At 38.1% G+C, this 24,481-nt stretch overlaps 1 protein-coding gene across 8 annotated transcripts in view; it reads left to right on the top strand.

Annotated features, from left to right (window-relative positions):
* The window catches only part of Mctp1 (multiple C2 and transmembrane domain containing 1), a 521,330-nt gene that overhangs the window by 333,736 nt on the left and 163,113 nt on the right, over positions 1 to 24,481 (top strand). For all 8 annotated transcript variants that reach the window (XM_040728844.1, XM_040728841.1, XM_040728842.1 and 5 more), the window contains 2 exons: positions 11,086 to 11,272; positions 15,807 to 15,900. In XM_040728844.1, the coding sequence (XP_040584778.1) occupies positions 11,086 to 11,272; positions 15,807 to 15,900 (281 nt within the window). The remainder of the gene's footprint in view (positions 1 to 11,085; positions 11,273 to 15,806; positions 15,901 to 24,481) is intronic.

Here is a 24,481-nt window from a genome sequence, read left to right as displayed (position 1 = left end):
ACTGCAACGTATTAATTGACATATAAAATTGTACATATTTTAGGGTATCATGTGATGTTTCAAGGTATATATTGTGTCATGTTTAAGTCAAAGTAAACATATCTAAATCCTCAGGCACTTGATACAGCTGGTGGAAACATCTACAATACTTTCATGTAGATTATAGCTGTAGACACAATATTGTTACCTAAAGTTAGACTTTTGTCCCACAACACACCAGAACTTCCTGTCTCTCTCAGCATCTTACCCTGATCAGTAAGCATTTCCCTACCCTCTACCCCTCTGTTCTTCCAAGACTCTTGACCATCTAATATACTTTCAAATTTGTGGAAGTTCTCTTTTTAGATTCCATATCAGTTAGATCTCGGCACTTATTAATTTCCTATGTGTGGGATATTTTGCTAGGTATAATGACCTCCTGTTTTATCTGTCTACCATAAATGAGAGATTCAATGCTTCTTTACTTTTTGGAAAGTTATAGTACCAAAACAATATGAAAACAAATAATGTTCTACTGTGAATATATATTACATTTTCTTTATCAGTTGATGGACAGTTATGTACCCACTTCGTGATGCTGTGAACAACACTGCATTAAACATAACATTAAAGAGTCTGAAGTATTTATGTATTTTTTCTCTCAATAATTTCATGGTTTTAAATCTGCTTTTAAAGTCTTTAGTCTATTTTTGAATTGGTTTGTATATCTGGGGAGAGATCATGATCTGGTTTCTGCATGCGGATACCCAGTTTTCCTAAGACTGGGCTTTGAAGAGGCTGCCTATACTCTGCTCTATGTTTCTAGTGCATTTGCTGAACATCCTTGATGGATACCTGTAGGCTCTGAACGCCACTCCACTGTCTTCATTAGCTCTGTGATGTATTTGGAAGTAAGGTAGTAAAATGAGTTCAGCTGTTTGTGGAGTGTTGTTCACACCCTGATAGAAACCACATTGCATCTGAAGATCATTTTGAGTAGCATGGATATTTATTTACTTATTTTCATGCCAATTACAGTTTCTCCTACCTCCTCACCTCCTGTTCCCAGCCTCCACCTCCCTTCTACCGACCCCCATTCACCCCTCCTCCCTCTCCATTCAGAAAGGGGCGGGCCTCCCATGGGAGTCAACAAAGCATGGCTCATCAAGTTGAGGCAGGGCCAAGCTCCTCCCCTGTAGCATGGACATTTTAATAATATGATTTATTCCAATCTATGAACCTCCCTTTCCATGCTTTTATTCTAAATTGGTTCATTTATTCTAAAATATTTTACTTTTGTAGCTACTGCAAATTTGGTTTGTTTTCTTATTACTTTTTCAATTAATTTGCTATTGATGGACTGCAATGTTACTGATATTTATCTGTTGAAAAATTTTTAATTGGCTCTACCAGTTTTCAGTGAGGCTTTGGGATATTCTCTATATAAGATCACATTACATATAAATAGTGACAGTTTGCCTCCATTTCTTCCTTTTGCCTGATTGTTCTGGCAATAAAAGCTTAAAAGCTAGCATGCACAGATTCTGCAGCAATATCTGCTGGCATGACCTCATTTGATAGAACATTAACTATAGGCTAGTTTAAGGCTTCATTGTGTTGTACTATGCGTCTAATATTCTAATATTCACTGAGTTCAGAGTTTTCACCATCATGATATATGGAAGTTTACACATTTTGTTGTTTCATTTTATATGAAAATATATTCACCAAGAACAGAGATTAGTAATGACAATGATAATGAATATTTTCCAACTTGTAAGCCATCTTTTTTTATACAACTCAATATGACGAAGGTATAGAAGGAAAGTGTATACTGTGCCAATTCTGCTGATACAAAGAATAAAGCCAATTTGGTTAAGAGGCTGCTTGCTGATTACACAAGTGGAGTGACTGGTCTAGGGTACAAATCCAAGTCTTCCAACTCTAAAGTTCACTCTCAGTTTACCACAGTCTGTATTCAGCATGTTTTCTGGAAGCCTTTAACTCTTCAATAAAATAATTAGTCCGTAAACCAATTTAGATGATGTGCATCGTACTGCAAGTTGAACAACAAATCTTATCTGTTGTTGACCTACAGATTCCAAGCCAAGGTGAAGTATGCTAATCTACACGTCATTATTTAACTTTCTGATCACCTGCATTTTGGCAGGCAAGAGGGACGGCCACCTTTATGATAATCAGCTAATAAATCCTCATGATTGTTACACTTTTATGCAGAGCAGTAATCTGAACAAATTGGTTGTTGACAGCTGAGGTAAATTGCCAAGAATGAGGGCTGTCAGAGAGCAAGTTGTTTTTATGAATGTACGGAATATGTAAATCCTATAGCATGCAAACTTATTCAGGTAGAATTATCTGTAATCCAGTATAGCAAGTAGCAGTATAATTTGTTAGGATGCAAAATATGTTTTTATCTTTAAAGTGGCATTGATTTGGAAATATATGTATTTTAGGTTGGTGAGTTGTCAGTGATGTTATTCATTGTCTGTTATCAAGGCCTTGGAGTTAGCACTTCCTGGTACAGCAAAGTGCTGCCAGCGTAGGCCTAAGTAAAGAGTTTTAAAATTGTTTTATTAAACGATATATGATAAGAATACTTACTATAAATTGGCAAGTTCTGGGCCAAGAACATGTCTCCCAATTCTGCAGTATGAAACAACCCTATGACTCTGCAAAATGTGAGCATAGAATACGAGGTAAACATGCATGCTCACGTGTAGATGGAGGTGAACACGCGTGTTCAGGTGTAGATGGAGGTGAACACATGTGTTCGGGTGTACATGGAGATGAACACATATGTTCATGTGTAGATGGAGGTGAACACACACATGTTTCCTCCTGAAAGCTGTAAAGTTGCGCTTGTTTCAATGTTTTCTAGCTATTCATTTCTGGATATTATGATGCTTAGATTTGATAGTCTACCTTCAAGACCATGAACAGGGAATTTTGCAAGCTTACAGATGTATGCTTTGATAGAAAAATCTCCCCCACACTACTGAACCATGGTAACTCTGGACAATAGGAATTCAGCCTTGTCATTTCTTACTTAGTGTCCAAGTGGAGATAAGCTTCTGAATTATCATGAACTTGGAAGCACCTCATTGGCTCCATGCTGAGTTCTTTCCATTGTAAACATTGCAAAGTGTGAACTATACTAAGTCATAATATAAGAACGTGTAGGAATTTATAGATTATTGATTATAGTAATATAGAGTAGTTCTTATATATTAAGACATTTTAAACTTCATACAACTTACTTGGTTTTTTTTTAAAAAGTATGTAAGTCTGCTGTTGTTTCTCAAATACCTTTCCCCAAAGGGAATCCTAGAGACTAGTCCTCTTCCTCGGAAGGTTTATTTTTAAATATCTTTCTAATTGCGATGGCTTCACAATATCTTTAGCCAGTACTTCAGTGTATAAACTACACTTTGAAATTCATTGTTAAAGAAAATTGGTATAAACTCCTGTTGAGAATGTTCTTCCTGATAATTGTGATTGTTTTGGCTGAATTCTTGATGAGTCTGATTATACCACCAGTGATTTGTGACTCATAGTGTGTCTGACACAGACCTTAAGTAGGAGGAGAAATGTCACCACTCCAGGTTTTTAACATAGACGTTCTCGTGTGCATGCTCAACTAGCATTATCTTCAATCACAGTTACTTAACAGGGATATTTTCAAGCTAATTGTGCATTTTATGAGAATTAGCTTAGTTAAAGCTAGATTATATAATTATCGGATCTGCTTGCTAAGACCTGTATGGACTGGCGTTCCGGGCACACCAGCGTCACTGTTGCCTTCTACATCTCCCCCGTCACACATTCAACACACCAAGGATGCTAACCATAGGTTATTTTATCTAGGAAGAAACATTGGCCAGCACCAGTTCAAAAGCAGCAGAGGCAAGGCATGGGGAAACAAATGTAAGATGAACCCAATTTTCTCCTTCAGTTCTCAGGGAAAATGTCATTTAAGATGTGTAGTCTTTTTTTGTAGGCTAAAGAATCCATATATATATATGTATATATAATTTATACATTCAAATTCTGATAAAGAATTTAGGAAACCTGATTCAAGCTCTTTGATCTCTGAACTTCAATATTCTCTTTTTTTGGAATGCAGAAAAATGTCTCTGAAATTCCATTCAGTGTTAATTCTGTTTTGACTATTATATTAATTGATTGAATGATTAATTGGTGAGTTGGGTTTGGGTATAGATAGTTCAAAGTTCAAACTAAAGTGAAGGTGAGAGTGTAACTAGAAAGCACTTGTAAGTTTTCAGAGTATCTTTTATTTCTGTACTCTTACATCTCTAGCTGAAAAGGCATTTTTCTCTTGAATTCTATTTGATAAGTAAGAAAAGTTGACCTGGAAGTGATGGTGCTCCCTTCAGCCCCAGCACTTGGGAGACAAAGACAGGTATATATCTCTGAGTTTGAGTCAGCCTGGTCTATCAAGTTCCAAGCCAGAGCTATGTATAGAGACCATGTCTCAAAATAAAATAAGTCTGGAGCACAAAGAGCTTCAGTGATTTGCTTAATATAATAATACAAATGAATTTTTCAGTTCAGCATTCTGAATCCTTGGACATGCACTCTGCAGTCAAGTAACCTTGTTCACATTAACACCAAGTCGGTGGGTATTCAGTGTTCTAGAAATAAAGACAGGAAAACCTATATTTAAAATAGGTGACCCCTAGAAATCTGAGAGGATCTGAGATATGAGTCAATGAATGAGTGAGATGAGTGTTATAAATAAGTGAAACAAAATGAAAGAAAGAAGAAAAGAGGAAAGAAAGAAAAAATAAAAGAGGGAAAAGCAGAAAGAAAGAGAGATGAAGGAAGGAAGGAGGGAAGGAAGGAAGGAAGGGAGAAAGGAAGGAAGGACCAGATCGCTTTCCACATAGACACAGAACAGAAGTATCAGAATGAACATTAAGCATCAATGTTGGTCTTGCCATGATGAAACCTTGTCACCACAGGTGAATCTTTGGCCTCTCTGAAGCGACATTTCTTTGTAAAGAGTTTAATATTCACAAGGCACTAAATAGAGTCTGGGTGCTATAAAAGGCAGGATATTATCCCCCCCCCCCTACAAATGGTTCAGGACCTGAAGAAACCTGGGGAAAACTATGGAGTGATGTCACAAACAGGCTGATCATAGCTTGGTGAGGGCACTGTCAGATTGCTGGGGATGTTTATTTAAACCATCTTTTTATTTTACATACCAGTCCCAGTTCCCCTCTCTCCCCTCCTCCTGCTCCGCCCCCCCAAGTTCCCCACCCCACCCCATCCACTTTCACTCCTCAGAAAGGATGAGGCCTCCTATGGGGAGTCGACAAAGTTGTCACATCACATCATGTTAAGGCAGGACCAAGACCCTTCCCCTTGTATCTGGGCTGAGCAATGTATCCCTTTATAGGGAATGCACTCCAAAAAGCTAGTTCAGTCACTGGGGGTAATCCTGCCCCACTGCCAGTGGCCCCATAAACTGTCCAAGTCACCCGTCACCCACAATCAGAGGACCTAGTTTGGTCTTGTGCAGGTCCCCCAACTGTCAGTCTGAAGAGGTTAGTGAGCTCCCACTTGCTCAAGTCAGCTGTTTTTGTGGTTTTCTCCATCATGGTCTTGACCACCTTGTTCACCACTCCTCCCTCTCTTTGACTGGACTCAGGAGTGCAGACCAGTGCTTAGCTGTAGATGAAGGTTCAATGTTAACAATCAGGGAGTCATAAATCTGATTACAGGGGAAGGCTAGTTCAGGCACCTTCTCCACTATTGCTTAGGGTTTTACCTGGGGTCATCCTTCTGGCTTCCTGGTGCCAGGTTTCTCACTAACACAATAATGGCTCCCTCTACCAATATATCTCTTTCCTTCCTCCCCCTCTCCATTCTTCCCCCAATTAACCATCCCATTCCCCCATGTTCTCCTCTCTTCCCCACACTCTCTCTCCTCCCCTCCCCTCCTCCCACTCCCCCATGCTCCAAGTTTACTCAGGATATCTTATCTATTTCCCCTTTAAAAGGGAATCCGTGTGTGTCTCTCTTAGGGTCCTCCTTGTTTCCTAGTTTCTCTGGGGTTGTGGACTGTAGACAGGTTATCCTTTGCTTTATATCTAATATCCATTTATGAATGAGTACATACCATGTTTCTCTTTTTGGATCTGAGTTACCTCCCTCCATTCATTTGCCTGCAAATTTCAGGATGCCATTTTTTTGCAACTGAAAAGTACTCCATTGTATAAATATACCACATTTTCTTCGTGTATTTTTCAGATGAAAAACATCTAGGTTGCTTCCAGGTTGTGACTATTATGAATAATGCTGCTATGAATGTAGTTGAGCAAATGTCCTTGTGACATGAGTGTACATCCTTTGGATATATGCCCAAGAGCTGTATTCCTGGGTCTTGAGGTAGATTGATTGCCAGTTTTTCTGAGAAACTGCCATACTGATTTCCAAAGTGGCTGTACAAGTTTACAATTCCACTAGCAGTGGAGGAGTGTTCCCCTTACTCCACATCCTCTCCAGCATAAGCTGTCATCAGTGTTTTTGATCTTAGCCATTCTGACAGATGTAAGATAGTATCGCAGAGTTGTATTTGATTTGCATTTCCCTGAATGACTAAGGATGCTGAGAAATCTATTAAGTCTCTTTTAGCCTTTTGAGATTCTTCTGCTGAGAATTCTCTGTTTAGATCTGTATGCTTGAGATATCTCTTAGGGAAAGGGAAGTGGGAAGGGAGATACAGCCAAGTGTTTGACATCCAAAATAGGGAGTGTGTGTAAACTGTATCAGATCATTTCACCTTAGCATGTGTTCTCTAGAAGTAAACTCTGAGGCAACAGTTTGGTGCTACTGATTTCCTGTGAGGTATATCCCCAGAAAGTAAGGCATGAGATGACAAAGAAGGAGCCCTGGAAAACCACACACAGTAATATGCTGCTGAGCGGTCCAATGTTTACGGTGTATCGGGGCAGGCTGCTTAGGAGGTGTATTATGTACATGGCCATCTGCAGTCAGCAACATCAGATCATGTTTTGGAATTGTCAGTCAGAGCGAGGGAGATATCAGAGGTTATCTTCCCACTTTCTGTTCCACTGATCAAAGTTCACTCCATAGGAGACCAACCCCTTCAGGGTCTCATGGGGCTCCATTGACAGGTTGTGAGAGCAATATTGAATATTGTATCCCACAGTGTGGCTCTGCATCCAAATGCAGAAGTAGCCTTAGAATTCGTAAAGTCCAGATGCGAGGAAGCGAGGCCTGGATGTACAGTGGCGGCCAAGGAGAGGACCCAGTCCATCTGGGTAAGCAAAAGACTCCGACTTGGAGGAAGAAGAGTTGTGAGGACTCAGGTATGGTAACTGATCAGGGCGTGAGGAGTGGCCCTTTGAAGATACCAGTCAAAGTCAAATCTTAGTGAAAGCCAGTGGCTGAGCCCCAGGAAAGGCTCCTGGAGAATCTAGGGAAGTAATTAAGATATTTTAAATAAGTTTTCAGCCATACACATAGATCCCTGCTTGAAAACATAAGTAAGAGACAAAGAGGAGGGTCCTCAGCACCTTCTCTCAACATCCTCTATGCTGACACTGGATGCCATATAATATGAAATTAAATTATATGGGTTTTTAGCCATCCTAGGGTCTTTTGATTTGTTTTATAATATGAATAAGGAATAATATTTCATTACCTTGTTCTTTTAGGGTTTTACTTTGTAGATTTGCAAAGAAAAAAGACATAAGTGTAAACATGGATAGAGTTATTACAAATTGTGAGATAGGGGATTCTGAAAACTCACAGAGTTCAATTAACTCATAACTGCTGATGAGAAAAGTGAAAATCAAGAGGGAAAGTTGTCTTGGAAAAGGTCACACAACTAATTAGTAGGAACAGAGTCCTGCAACTAAGGAAATGGCTCTGGGCTCTTCATCTCTGACAAGTATTTTTGGAGTTCATGAATTTACATTACTGCTTTTTAAAAACTAATTTTGCGTTTTCATTTTTGAAAAGTGTTCCTTATGCCTAGGTCCCCTGGATAATCACTTACTTCCAAGCTCATCTATGATGAATTCTTCCCTTGTGAGGGTACACGGCCCAGGTGAGGGTGCACTTCACCCCACACCAATTAGTGCTAGATTCACAGGGCAGTAGACTACGCCACAAGGGCTCTGTCTTTGTACATATTTGTTCAAAAGCTTAAATGGAATGGAAAATTCTTTTTCCATACCTGATCCAAGCAGTTGATTGATTGATACATAGCAATGAAGCTGTGATACAAACTTTATCTTCAAGTTAACAAGACAGTTTGGCTAAGTCATAGCAAAATTGACATTTACAGCAGTATCATATTCCTGAGCAGAATTTTAGACAAATAAGATGTCTGAGTAACCACGGAGAAAAGCTCCCATCTTTTAACATTTATCACGCCCATGTCCAGCATATTAGTGTTCTCTATATTAAAACTAGACAGTCAAAATGCTGAAGCAGTACACATGGTTCTTCTTTGAGCATATTCAATACTGAAGTTTTAGTTAATGGAGAAGAAACATTTCTATAAATTTATCTTGTTTAAATGTTACTGGTGTCATAGTTTTTTTCTTTCTATTTTTTGTTTGTTTCTCAAGACAGAGTTTCTCTGTGTAACATCCTGGGTGTCCTAGAACTCGCCTTGAAGACCAGGTTATTCTCAAACTCATTGAGATCTGCCTGCCTCTGCCTCCCAAGTGCTGGCATAAAAGGTGTGTGCCACCACCACCCAGCAGTGGCTTTTAAATTTTAATTTGTGAAATGTTCTTGTTTTCTAAGAACAAGCAAAGCTTGCTTCTCTAATTTATATGTAGTTTAAAACATTGAAATATAAATTCTATATGGTACAAATGTCTGGCCATCTCCGAGGGCTATTGCTAACTGCACACTTTTCTCCAAGAATGTCTTTACTCAGCGACAGAGTTAGAGAGGAGAATACTTGGGTCTTCCATTTCAGAGGCCCAGGTTCTGACTCTGGCCATAACTCTGTGTGTGTGTGTATGTGTGTGTCTATTTAGGTCATGTAACCTCCCTGCTTCTCAGTTTTTCATTGGAATGTAGGAGATTGCAGGATACCTAAATACTAAATACCTATTGGAACAGGTAGATTAAGTAACATATGCCAGCTGTTTACCTACAGGCAGAGTTGGTGATGTTCAGCAATTGAGGGAATGTGTCCTTTATTCAAAATTATTGTATAGAATTAAATTTTAATTTGGCAGAACGCATAATCACACACGCACACACACACACACACACACACTAAATTACTAAATTGGCTCTGAAGGAATGGAAGCTGAATCATTACACAGCCTATGCAAAGTGGTCATGAGCTTGGAAGGGGATGTCCAGGAGGCTTGAGTGCACCCAGTGTTTTTCTGGGTATGACAATGCAGCATCCTGCATAAGACTAAAGGAAGGAAGGATCTGGGAAGTCCATGACAAAACTAACCTAGGAGCTGGAAAGTCCATGATAAAACTAACCTGGGGGCAGGGTAGGGAACAAAAAGAAACAAAGTGAATAAAAGACCCTTGTTGGTCCCAAATGTACCCAGTCAACATTCTGTCTGGATCACAATCCAAATTCAGTCATAGTGTTCTACTCCTGACCCAAGCCAGAGAGTTATTCACACGCAGTAAGACCAGGCAGTGTGGGCCAGGCACCGTGCCAGAGCTGGAGAGGTCTCTACAATCATTTTCATGTTCCTCCCTTCATTAGATATTACTTTTGAGTGATTGCTTTTCATTGATGTGATTTAACTTTCAGTTTAGCTCCAGGTGTTACTGAGAACCCAATTCTAATTAGAATTGGGTAAGGCGTTTGATATTGTGTGGGCCTTTTATTTTTATTTTTTTGAGGAGAATTAGCAATAGTATTTTGAATTGAATGTTGTATTGATGGAGTCTGTGAGGTTTCTGGTATCTATGGAATGTGTATTCCAGAATTGTGCAGATTAATTTCTAGCACTCTTAATAATAGAATTTAGCACATATCCTGTGTCTAGTCATAGTCAGAGTTAATGTTGTGCACAAATTAAAAGTAAATGTCAAACTTGAATTCAGTTTGTAAAATATCACAAGGGAGACATTTGAATTCAGTACAATCTTTGAAGACTTCAGATATTGTTATTATTATACTATTGTTTAAAAACACTTTACAACAAAGCAATGAATGATGGAGTGAGGAACGAGGAGTAGGAATCTGTCCTATACAAGTGCCCATCTCATTTATGATATATTGAGAACATTTACTTTAGCAATTGGCTATTTCTTAATTTTCATCACATTTTCTGGCATGTGTCACAGCATACAAGCAGGTGTTAGATGGCAATTTGTGGGAACTGGTTCTCTCCTTCCCCTCTATGGGCCCCAGAGTTGGAACTCAGATGCCCAAGCTTGGCATTTAGCATCTTATCAAACCCGCTTCCTGTTTTAAATGTTTTTCCTTTATTCCCATCCTCCCTGTCTTTCTCTCCCCCCTCTGGTTATTAGCCTGATGATCACTATATTATCTGCCTCCTCGAAACCTATTGATACTTTTATGATACTAGTGCAAGGTGTTTTACCTGTAAGAAAGGCACATGCAGCATGTCTTACGACATTATACAACTCTGGGAGAATACATTTGGATTTAGTGAGTGTACTGTAAGTATATTTTTTAAAATGTAAAATTTAACCTCTCCATAGTCAATGTTCTATGTGCTATTCAATGACATTTACTAATAGTATGAAGAGAATCACATAATGGCAACAGTGGCGTAGAAACTTTCCATAGTTGCTTTGGCCTGAATAGGTCTGTGAAATTCCACCAATTCACGAATACAGTGTCAGAGGCTGTAATAATTCAACTTCGCCTGAGTGTGTGTCTTACAGGAAATAAGCAATTAGCAGCTCTGTGGCAGCCAGAGCCTGCATTTTGTGGAGAAAGGCCTTTGATCTTCTTCTGCGTTCCCAGATGGTATTTCTATTGCGTTATCTGTCACAGGTCTCCAACAAACCCACGTCTGCTTGACATGGCGAAAATGCCACTTGCTAATTCAAAACATTTGTTTCTAGGTGCCAGGTTGACCTGTCGTCCCTCAGTAGGGAACAAACGCACAAGCTGGAGTTGCAGCTGGAAGAGGGCGAGGGCCACCTGGTTCTGCTTGTCACTCTGACAGCCTCGGCCGCAGTTGGTATCTCCGACCTCTCTGTCCATTCCCTGGAGGACCAGAAGGAGCGGGGGGAGATATTAAAGAGATATGTACGTATGCAGAGCTTCCTTCCAGCCCATGTGTGACAAGATGAGGTTTCCACAGGGTCCCCAGAAAAACAAGTGGTTTTCCAGGGGAGGTGTTTGAGGAGGAGACAGCGGGTCCATGTAGATGCCCTGCAGGGACATTAGCATTGCCTGCTGATGTCTGTAGCTTGTCATCTCCAGAATCCATTGCAGAGTATATTCTGGACTCTAAGGGTCTACCTTGTGACCTTTATCATATAGAGAATCCTTCCGTAAAGGAACTCACATGCACACCTCCCTTTATCATTAATCGCTGGCTCTGTGTAACTTCAAATGAGGTTATTGGCATACTGAGAAGTTGGGAACTAGAGGATATCGTGAAGTTTATTGTTCAGGAAAACCTAACTGCATCCGGTCAGTATGAAAGTCACCATGAAATGCAATCAAAAGGTAGTCAGTCCCCTTTATTCTGATTGAATTGGGGTGTGAGAGTGGAATGGAGTGACAATGAATCATTGCCCTTCTCAAATCTTATGTCCTTCACATAGTGAAATCTTCTGATCTCCCAGCAACTTTCTAGGTGTATTTCCCACCATGTAGTTGTCTTGAATCAACAGAGAGGGGAGCTCTTGCTCCACCATTGTCTCTCAATGGAGGCTTCGAAAAGTAAATGCTTTGGTACCCATGAAGCTAGGGGAAAGCTTTTCCACTTCAAATCACAAAGCTTGTATTGTACAATGCTGCCAGGTGTTTAGACGGCTCCTCTAGACACTCAGCCATGAAACCAAGCTCCGACTAACAAAGAATGGCTTTTAAAAACTATTCCTATTTGCTGACTGACATCCTTTCAATAACTGAATTTAATAAAGACGTACCTTATCAGGTTGTGCAGCTGACATGAAGTGCCCGTACGAATGCTCTACAATATTCTTCAAACAGATTAGCAGTATGTGTGCCTCAGCAAATCTATTCTGGCTATCTGCACTGAATCAGCTGTCCGTTAATGCTTGTACAACTCATCCACCAACAGTATTATCATAACAGTTTAATAGAGGTGACTTAGCAAGGCTAAATAATGTATATTTTTAAGCCACCTAAGAGCCTAAGTTACTGTATAGTATCTTCTAATATATTATTGCAATTATGAAAATTATTTCACATTTTGATGTTCCACCAAAAATACATTGTCTAGTACTAGAAATGAACTTTCTGAATTAAAACTGCCATAAAGGAATTAATTGGTATATTACCATAAAAATTCATCTGGGCATTAACATTCTGTAGTTACTGGATCACTATTTTAATATTATACCATGTATAAAGATGGCACTGCTGTCTACATAATTAGAATTAGTCCACATATTATTGATTGATTTGTTGTTGTTGTTGAATGGAGTCCCTTTAATCAGCTATTTCCATTCAGAGTGTAAATATTTGTTTCCAACCTTTTCCAAAATGCTAGTTATTTCAATGAAATGTAAAATGTTATGTTTGGCATCTCAGCTAATTCCCAGGATGTATTCCACCCAATGCATTTAAAGGTAAATCATGTTTAAAATATGCTTTTTTGTAACCCGGGATTTCAGGCACTGGTCTCCTTCTCCCTCTTGAGACACACTTGCTAAGAAGCTGTAACACAGGATAATGCATGTGCTATATTAGTGTTAACTCACAACAGTACAAAGACAAAGAACAACATCTTGGCACTATAATGTTTTTATAATCTGTGTATCATGAAATGAATGAATTTTGTGTGATGTCTAATATGCCTCTTGTTTTGATGAAACATGTAAAAGACATCACTGTTCAGCAAATTATTCCTGTATTTTCCTTTAAAATATGTGTGTGTGTGTGTGTGTGTGTGTGTGTGTGTGTGTGTGTGTGTGTTTAAACTTAAGAATTTGATTTGGTTTAGATTTGGTGCTGGTCAGGGTAGTGAAGTAATAAATTGCCCCACTCTGATATGAAACAGCCCTAGAGAATCTTGTCATTGCTCAGCACTGAGACCCCACAAATTAAACAGATATTCCTGAGTGAGCCACTGTTTGATCCCCACATTCTGAAAAGTTGGCTAATTCCACTTTCCTGTTCTTTTCTTTTTGGAGGGGGAGGGAACGGGAAGGTCAGTAGGGGCAGGTAGTAATGGGTAGGAGTCCAAGAGCTGCTGTTTGACCTTTTCAGAACGGGTTTGCTGAACCCCTGCTCCTTCTTGTCACAGTTTAAAAACCAGAGGAGCTAGTTTAGAGAAGAAGTTGTTAGCATTCCATTTTTATTATGACATTTCACAGTCATCTGATTTAATGTCCCTTGACCGGATTGTCCACCGTGAGACGATGGGCTTGAAATGTTATTTAGAGCGTTGATAAAAGGTGAGCGGTTCTAAGATGACAGCAAGTCATAAGGCTGGTGGTGTGACATTAATTTTCTCCATAACAGAGATGGAATAAGACGTCATGGTGACAAGCTGTCAATCAGCTCTGGCCCCTCAGAGCATCTCCATACCACAGGATGGGGTATTGCCTCTCCCGTAATAGAGCTGAACCGCGATGCTCTCTCTGACAGCTGCTGCAGCCATAGAGAAAATATATTATACAGCCTTTCATTAAAAAAATAAAGAGGAGTCCTCTCCGGAGCATTTCAATCTCTTTCCATCTACTGAGGCCTGAAAGGATTCTCAGCAAATCATGGATTCCTCTGCTATGGAAATTTCTGCCTTCAAAAGCCATCCAGGTTTTGAGGCATTCTAAAATAACCATAAATAACAACATGGGAACACTCCTTGATACAGCTTTTCATAAAATTACAGTTTTAAACTGGTATTTATTTGCTTTTACTTTGAGTTATTATTATAATCTATATGTCACTGGCCTAAACAGTAGAAATTCACAATCAATTGTCAAATGTCAGGTGGCTTGGAGAGTGAAACCTTCAAAATATAATCACCCTCCAAATGCGGAGCAGAGTCCCAGAACTGAAGGCCCAAGACAGTGTGACAGAGGATGTATGGTCAGCTTCCCAGGGCAAAATGTTCTGACTGATGATATTTGTTTTAGTCACAGTGAAACTCGGTTTAAATTACCCCTGAAAAAGTGACAGTGCTGGGCCCTGTCTTTAGGGAAGAATTCTTGCTGCTTTAACACATTTAGTAGCTCTGACTAAGGCCCACCCCAGATTTTTCAGTGCTGTAGGACACGGCATACCCAGAAGCCTCTTAACTTCGCTGCCTAAAGTTCCCACTGGTAAACCTTTGATTTGTAGGAATTTAGAAAGAGAGACAAGTGCATTTTTACTAAATCTAGTCAAATGGACCTTTAAAATAAATTTTTGGTGATAAATAGTAGTTTATGATTAGAGAGTAAGAGATAATCTTCCTTACTGAGCAGCGTTTTTACAAAGTCATGCTATGTATGAGATTACACATTTATCTGTGTCTATTCCTTTCTCTGTACCAAGGTCAAAGCTTCAGTGTAAATAATGACGGGCTATCAGGGCTGAGAAAGCTCGTATTCAAGAAGCGTTGGCTTGTGTGTGCTCTCACACTAGTAATACACTGGGAGATCGCTTTTATTCTAGCAACATTTTGATAAGTAACTTCTTATGCAGAAGCATATTAAAGTGCCTCATCGTGAAACCTTTTAAAGATGGTGAGAAATTAAGTGTCTTTGATTTACCCAATAGAGAAGCACTGGCCTTACCATAAGAAAAACAATATGAAAGATAAACAAAATTCATATCAATGCTCTAGAGTTGTGTTTTCTTTACCAACTCATTAGTTTTCAGTTAATTGTGTTGACTTTCCGCCTTTAGTTACTTCAAGTACTATGCTTAGTTAAACATCACAATCAATTTTAAATTTTCATCATCATGCTGTTCTATCAAAAACTCCAGTTAGTTCTATACACAATAGCAAATACAAATATAAACTTGAGAAAATTTCCTACCACCTTTGATTTATTTTATTAATTTGATTTGCCTTTTAAAATTATCTCCCTTAAAATTTTTATAAAACTGTACAAATCTTTCAATGAACTACTAGCGAAGCCTTTAGATCATTTACTCCTTATATAAGCATTAAGAATAAAATGGTAGAAAAATTGACTTTCTTAATAACTGTCCCTGTCTGAGGGGTGTTATGTAAACAATCACATAGAAGGTAATATTGCTCATTATCGTCTTCAAACTATCATATTTACAAATGAAAGATCTGTGAGGTCCTAAAATAGAAGATGCTGAGAGAAACCATGGAGACTCACCTGCTTTGTACTTCACTGCTCACCATTACTGAGTGTTACTTGTGGATAGTAACTGTGGTATTTTTATTTCAGAAAACCACTTACTAATAATCATGTGGTGTGTGTGTGTGTGTGTGCCATGCTCACGTGCCCATGCACGCAGGCATCTGTGTGTATTCCTGACGTTGGAAGTATCATTTGTATTGGAAAAGCACAAATGGCCCTTTGACCCTAAGAAAGCATCCTGAGAAAATTGAATGTTTTCTAAGAATGTTTTGAGGCTTCTTTACACTGCTTTTCCTAATGCTCATGTTTGGGTTTTCCAGAGCCCACTGAGGATATTTAACAACCTAAAAGATGTGGGATTTCTCCAGGTGAGAGTCATCAGGGCTGAAGGTTTGATGGCTGCTGACGTCACAGGTAGGAACTGATGCTGTTGTATAGATCAAAGGTGTGCCGAGTCTGCACAATGAAATAATCCAGCCCCACATTTCATCCCAGCAGGTCATTGAAGTCATGCATTTAAATGGAAAGATTCAAAGTTGATCTCATACATTTGATAATTCCCAGATGCCTACACAGCTCTATATTTTAAACAGTGTAATACACTAAAAATAAATAATAAAAGTCAAAATAACCTCTGAATCATTGCCCTCTCAAAGTTTACTCAATGAGTGGTGTCTGTGTGTCCAGGTACTTTCATTTTGGCACATGGAAGTGACAGAGAATCATTTTCTATCACTTATCAGCAGCTCTTGTAAGTCAAACACTCATGGAATATGTTGCCTCACTCACTGAAAAGTTCACAATGTAGTATTCAACATTGCATGGTTCATATTGGGTTGCTGCTGTCATTCCCTAGTTAACCAAATTCTTCAGCATACTACAAAAATAATCATGTATCTAAACTAGGTATATACACTTCTTTTCACTCAGAATATAGGCATGTAAAAACAGCAAAATGAGTCTTATGTCTTCCCTATCTTTAGTATGGCTGTTTATTCAACATATTAACAAATGAGAAGATGGTGTTTATATCATCAAGCTGCAAAGTTAATTATTTTGTTTGGAGCCATGACCATTCATTTGTCATTTAATTCCATAATGATTTGAGAGATGTTCATACCATCCATTGAATTATCTATCTAAAATTGGATGGCAAGATAGGACTGACTTGCCAGTTCTATGGAAATATCAACATGCTAGGAAATACTGGCTTATTATTTGTAGAAATAAGCATATCATTCAAAATGTTAAGCAAGATGGTTCTGATAAAGTTACAGACTTATTTGAATAAAATATTATCCTTTTCTTAACATTCAATGATCTACAGATCACTGTGCTCTTCTTTAATTCATCCAGCCAGTATTGAGAACAGATTAAAAGATAATTCCCTTCAAAATTAAATAGATGTTTGCTCCAAAATAGCAATATTTAAAATTTTCATATTTATATATCATCAAGTGAGGATAATATGTGGCAGGTATAAAAATGTTAGGGATTTATAATTTCTTTGGAAAGATAATCATTAACTCATTTGTAACTGAAGAAAATAGCACATATATATATATATATACATATATATATATATATATATATGGATACCCTAGAATAGTAGGACTAGGGGTAAAGGTAATCTTTCAATATGAACTGCCTTAGAATATGGTAGTTAAAAAAAACTTGTGAATGGTGAATTTCTTCATTTTCTTTCTTAAGGACTTGGTTTCTTGTATAATTATCAGTGAATTAATCTGTGCACAATTTCTTATGGAAAAAAATCACATACTTATTATTTCAAATGCTTAGCTACCTGCCATTATTCAAGCTGAATGCAATTGTATAAGTTTGTCTCCTCTTGGAAAGAAGCTGTCATCGATTTTAAAACTTCATGAATATGCAAACTAGGTTAACCTACTTGGCCTGTATGCCACTATGGAAGTTAAGGTACATGTTCTTTCAAAATTGGAAAAAATAGAGATATTTCTTTCCTAATGGTTCTATGTAAATCAATGTGACTAACAATAGCCTTTCTGCTGGAGATTCAGTGAGATATAATTTTTATTTGATAAAGTGAGCATTAATTTGGGGAATCCAGAACAACTGAATCTCAATTTTTCCCTTCAGTTTTATGGATATAAATCTAATGATTCCTCATTCTGTGCTGACCTTATAATCTAATGGGTTTGGAACTGAACAGGAGAGATGTTGAACTACGCAGGGACAAGTGAATAATTTTGTCTCTGACCTTGCTCACCCTTGGACTTTCTGTGGTTTTTATGACATTTGTGATGGTGGCAAAAATTACAGGCCGTGTGTTTAAGTCAGAAGTGTCTAAATATACTATTTATTTAAAAAGTAATACTACTTACGAAAGTATAAACAATTTAGGACATAAATAGACTCTTCACGTGACTGTCTTTTATTCATAGAACTTTGAAAAGTTGATGTCCATCTTAATGTGCAGCGAAAGTGAAAAGACAGGATGGACTAAGTGGTTCCTTCTGTCTTCAAGTCTTGAAATAAGAATACATCTAGAGCAGGTCTCAACCTGCCTATGCTGTGACCCTTCAATACATACAGTGCCTCATGTTGTGGTGACCCCAACCATAAAATTATTTTTGTTGCTACTTCATAACTATAGTTTTGCTACTCTTATGAATTGTAATGTAAATGTTTTTGGAGATAAAAGGTTGCCAAAGGGGTCATGACTCTCAGGTTGAGAACCACCGATCTAGACTCTTGTAGTCAGATAAAGGGGATTTGAAAATTATGAGTAATTCTCTATGCTGTTTTCTGACCTGGTACAGATGAAACTATAGTTAGAAGGCATTTAACTTCAGAATACTTCTTTTCTACAGAACTCTAACAAGATAAACTTACACTTAACCAACTTTCATATATTTCTGAAATGCTTTTAATCTTTACAACATAAGGTCACATAATGTAGCATGATTTTTAATTAATATTCCAACATTAAATGAGCACAGGAGAGATTCTGTAACTTTTAAGTAGCCATCAATCTTACTGCAGTTGCAAAGAATTTTTTCCTTTCAAAATGTAAAATTTTTCTTTTGTTACAACACATTCATTGGGAAACATTGTGATACTGTGTTAACTCTGTGTGAATAAAGAGCAATTGAAACTCTTTGAATGAATGAGTATAAAGCACAAATTACTTTTTAATGAAACCCTCAATTCTTTTCCTCGCCACAAAAAGCCTTTAGCCTTGTTCAGCTGAACACTACTACAGTAGGTCACTTCAGTTAAGCCCCTAATAAACTATTGATAGTCAAGGGTAGTTTTTTCTTCAGTCTCAATAGGCCAGTGTTGGACAGTGCACTTCAAATCATTAAGGTTAATACAGATTTTAAAAAGAGATTAACTCTGGTGGTTAAGGCCTCAATTTACAACTCCCACACATATGCACATATTGGGCACAGCACAAGAGTGGATTGAAATTTCAGTCAAATTGTGGACAGCCTTTCACAGCCTGAGAAAGTGGCACTAGGGTTGGAAGACTCGTTGCACTAAATTCTATCAAGAGAAAAAGTTTGAGTAACTGAAAAATACTTCTAAGTACAGCTTACTCACCTTTGACTACCCAATGAGAGGTTACTGCTTCTCGGCACAATCAAAGCCAAAGCTAGAGGCTCTTGTCCTGTTCTCTGGGAAAATTCTTTCCAACATGAGATCACATGTGCCCCAAAACTGGCAAGATTGTAAGAACAGAAAGGCCAACTGGGGTGTGTGTGTGTGTGTGTGTGTGTGTGTGTGTGTGTGTGTGTGTGTGAAATATTTCAGGTATTGTCTTTTTCTTTCCCATGTTTGTTCTTAAGCAGGGTTTAATTTCTGCTTGTAACAGAGCATTTAAAGTCTTCTGTATTGAGTGAGGATTTCTCAGCAGAGTATTTAAATCTGGAACATGAGTTCTCTCAAGTTCCAAAAGAAAGGAGAGAGTGCTCCTCTTCCTCAGCCCCTCCTCCCACTTCCCTCCAGTGCATGAGTCCTTAGCAGCCCATTTCTTAACATTTCCCCGGCTTGTGGTGGCTCCTAAGCCCTCATCCTCATTTCCTCAGGGTTGTGGAGGTTTTTGCTTGTTTCTTGTTTTTCCCTTGAGGAGGAGGTCATAACCTCTCCAGGGAGACCAGCCCCTCAGAATAGCAATATCCAAGACTGGGAAACCTTCAAAAGGTGTGCTGCCTTGCCACTGTATTAAAAAGTCCTATCCCAGGTGAACTGGTTTTGCCAGTGAATGTGGTATCTCATTCAGGAAGCAAGAGGGGGAGAAGAGAAGAGGGGTTTATGATTAATAATCACTGAAATTGTCCCATTAAAGGAACATTTCCCCCCAAACTAAACTATGAATAAAGACTTGTAGCATGTCAGCTCCGCAGTCTAGAAGCAACTAGTTATTAAAGAGAAATGTTTTCTGCACCCTTTATTTGCATAGACTTTCTACATGTTTTCCTTTTGGAAAACTGTCTTCATTGTTGGAAAATATTTAAGTAACAAAACAGCAGAAAAAGACATGCTACAGTTTTTTTTCCTATCAGCTTCTGTGATGAGAGTCTTATTATCTTACAAAATAACAGTGAGCAGCTCAGACTCATTAGCAGAGCTAAATTTAAGCCCCATTTGACAGGCTGCCTAGAAAACATTTTGTTTTGCTGTCTATGGGCTTTAATTAAGATGTGTTCAATTTCAGTCCTCTTCAGTCTAGCCCCCACCCCCAACTTGCTGTGTCACAGACCAGCGATCAGACACTTTTAGATGGTCCGGCCCATGACTTTGACCTTCTGAGCAGTCCTGCGTTCCCTGGGGAACCGTTCAACTCATGAGGTCTGATTTCACACTTCCAGGATGCCTCAGCGCTCTTAACAATGACAGGGAGACAAAGCCCTTTAGAGCAGGCCGCATGGGGACTTGTTTAAATTGGAAACCAGAGAGGAGTCAAGGAACAAGGTTAGGGGCTACAGAATAGTGCTTTCAATAAAGAGCTCACAGCTCTGGCTCGGCTCAAAGAGGTCTACCTCGGTACAATTAATTGAGCCATTTATCTGGAGCATCTTAGGCCTCTACTTTCTCACAGAACTGCGTGGTAAATATCAGCTAAGAAGCAAATGAGATATGCATGAAATGAATTTTAACACTTTGATTACTGTTCCTCCAGTCTTCATTAAAAATAAATTTATTTGTATTTCTGACCTCATTATCAGTAGGCTGCCTGAATTTTTATTGGTTCCTGTGATTTCCATCTTGCGTATGTCATGAAGATATATTTTATACAGAGATTGGGATTTATTATTCTTGATATTTTCCCTGAAGATTATGGGTCTATTCAGAAAAGGAAAATGAAAAGGCAGCTGTAGAGAAGAAAGCAAGTTGGTTCCTGGGAAGGATCATAGACAGTTGGAGAATACTAGCACACATGTGTACGTGCGTTCATGTGTGGGTGGGTGCCTGCATGTGTGTGTGTATGTATGTGTGTATACATATATATTATGCATATATAGATTATTTATGTATATATTATATATTCTAGACTCCCTAAATAATATACTGTCCTTAAAAATAACTTGTGGGTTCTTTTAGCAAATTATAGAAAATGTACATAGTTATTGCATCATATGCCTTTCAATCTCCTGCTGTCCTATGGAAAGGCATGGCAAAGTTATTTCTTCTGTGGGATGGTAGCAGCTTGAGTTGTAATACCATGTACCTATAGTTGCCATTATCTTATGTAATAATACTGAGAGTATCCAACAAGCATAGTCTTACATTTTACAATCATTAGTTAAAATCTATGATGGTAGAAGAGACAATGTATAGACTTTAAAATGTATATCATTCCACTAAATAGCCTGGATAAAACACTACACTAAGAAAATTTACCACTAAAGGAGATACATGAAGGTATTCCCAATGTTTACTATCTTAAAATCTTAAGATTGTATTTGTTGAAACAAAAAGAAATAGTAGCAAAAATTAAGCTTTTCCCAAAGTATGCTTTATTTCCACGATCTAAGTTAATGTCTCTATTTGCTTTCTAATATATTACAGAAGATTTTTTAGCAGTATACTTTGATAAAACATTTTATCCAATTCATTAAAGCTTGGCATTGTGTCGTGATTATATACCTGCTTTAGCAACCGTCTTCAGCACACACTCATGCGTGGTAAACGCACTGGTGTCCTTCAAACCTTCCCTGAAAATGAGACCACACAGTTGATCCTGCTTCCCTCCTCTAAGACTTTCTTCCTCTTTTAAGTACATTTAAGGATCATACTGTAATTGCAGAAATGGAAATGTCTTTTTAAAGCCATTCTTATCAAATATATGTTAAAACATAAGTGAAGGTCATAATTTAGAGCAAATGCTGGTGACGTCTGAGTCTGAACCAGTGTTTCAAATGGAATTACAGAAATCGTGTGTGATTCGTAGGCAGGTCACGTGATCAGGAGATTGCTCTCTGGAAGAATAGGTAGGATGACAAAGGGACCAGTAATTGGGTTTGATATGTACTAGAGGTGAAGGACTATGGGCTGAGAAAGTGGTAGCCCCCCCTACCAATAGGAAATGAGGGAAAGAGAAATACTATAAAATAATTAATCGGGTTCTGTGAATCCAAGATTACAAAGTGATCCTTTGGGTAAAGAAATAGAGAATTGCTGGTGTGGCTTGTAAAGCGAGCCTCAGGGTTCTCTCTGTGCTGAAGTCATTTTAAATTAAACTATTCTTTATGTTTTGTTAGACCAAGGCATAGTTGTGTAAACAAGACAGTCACTTTCTAGAACAATGGATGTAAGAAATGCTGCCAAGAAGGTCTGAATTTATGTAGGTTTCTGGGGGGGGGGGGGGGAGAACTGTTTACTATGGAAATGCTTGGGCTGTGTAATCCTATAGTTAAAATCCTAAATCACTGAGCAGTAGCCCAAGAATGATTTAAGGACTCTGTCTTGGTCCACTCTGTTCATTTACTAATAGCTTTGACAACATAATTGACTCCTTTATTATCAAATATTCCAGGAGGGTAACTTGATTCATTTATATGAGATTAAAATGTGTATGCAAAAATATTATAAACATTTTATCTCTATATATGTGTATTTTGTGTGTATATATTTACAGATTGAGGTAAATATCAAATAAATAAAGTAAACATCAAAAATATAAACCTAAGGACCTACATGGGTAAAAAATTTGGGATGTTTTGCTTTAATGTGAGAAAATACTTTAGGCTTAGAGGTGAGTTTAAGTTTTATGAAAGTGAATGATACATACAGTAATATTGTTATCATGATTAAAAAATCACACGTTGAGAATTACACTGCATTGTCAAAATTGTCAAAGTTGTTCATAAAGAACATTGATAGACTGATTGGAATGCATTTTCAATGGAGATTATGTTTTAGTCTTAGGATTTATAATGATATCAGTTGAAAATAGATTCAGGATAATGATACTAATAACAACAATAATAGCTAACATTTTTGAGCCTCTGTCATGTAAGATATGACTTTGGCACAAGGATTATCAGAATAAATCTCATAACAACATGATTAAAAACTATTGTTATCCCAGTTTTTATATTTTAGAAAACGGAAGAGTAGAAACAATGGAAGATTAGCTAATTCATACACACACACACACACACACACACACTAACTACTAAACAGAAAACCAGCCACAGAGATCTGAATCCTTATTTTAAGGCCTCTTGATCAGTACACTGCAGAAGCAAGACACTGGAGGGCTGTTTCTCATTGTTTTATGCTTCGAAGCTCTATCCCAGGGAAGGTATAGACTGGAGCTGGTGAAGAAAGTAATGGCTAAGATTCATGTCCAGAGAGCCTTCTTCATTCTAGCAAATTGATTTTTTCATTTAAAGCATATTTTTCATACAATATATTCTGGTTATGGTTTCCCCTCCTCCAACTTCTCCCAGATTCTCCCCACCCACCCAAATCTACACCCTCTCTCTTTCTCTCTTTCACAAGAAAACAAACAGGCGCATTAATAATAATAACAACAACAGCAACAATAATAATAGTAATAATAAATAAAATACAAGCAAACTTGAATAGGATAAAATGGACAAACAGAAAAGAGGAGCAAATGGAAAATCACAAGAAGCAGACTGAGGCAAATACATCCACACACACAAGAAACCCATAAAATAAAAATTATAATATATGAGGAAAATTTAATCAGAAACTGATTTAACTTAGAGCATTAAGTTGGTTATAGAATCTTTGTGGGCAGAGCTCCCTAAGAACGGGGACTCTGTTCTCATTCTGCAGAGATTAGCATTAATGTCTTATGGAAGAGTGAGACATGGTTTCTCCTACCACGCTAGAAACTTAAAAAGAAACTGATAACAGCTTGTGCAGCTCCTACCTGTGGTCTTCAGCAACAAAAAGAACTCAGCATGCTCACAATTAACTGAAATCTGGTATCAAATCATAGGTATGAACACCTGATCCACACAACATAAATCTCTCTCTGTCTCTCTCTGTCTCTCTCTGTCTCTCTCTGTCTCTCTCTCTCTCTCTCTCTCTCTCTCTCTCACACACACACACACACACACACACACAAATACTCACACACAAACACACACACTCTCTCTAGCTGCAAGAGAGCCTGGAACTGTCACTCTGAGCTTCATGGCCTCAGTGTGCTATAAAAGAAGAAAGTCTGAAAGATGGGTACAATGTTTGCTCAGCCAGTCAGCCACGGCACCCGACCCAGGAGGCCAGCCTGCGCACCCTTGTCCACACACTGCCTGGCAGAGGCTATGCCCTTGTTTTATATTTATCATTTTACTTAAATTTTATAGTTGCTACAAAGGGAAAATTACATATGAGTCACAGATAGGTAGTCTTATTCTGAATATAAATCAATATTTTCCAAAAATTACAATTATAAAATGAATCTGGAATTCCAGGGAGGAAAAAAGTTTTCCTATCATTGGAACTATTGTGTCAGAGTCTGAATGACTCC

This window comes from Mesocricetus auratus, unplaced genomic scaffold (genome assembly GCF_017639785.1).
Source record: "Mesocricetus auratus isolate SY011 unplaced genomic scaffold, BCM_Maur_2.0 Super-Scaffold_100020, whole genome shotgun sequence".
Taxonomy (NCBI): domain Eukaryota; kingdom Metazoa; phylum Chordata; class Mammalia; order Rodentia; family Cricetidae; genus Mesocricetus; species Mesocricetus auratus.
The sequence above is the reverse complement of the archived record's forward strand: the minus strand, read 5'-3'. Positions and strand labels throughout refer to the sequence as shown.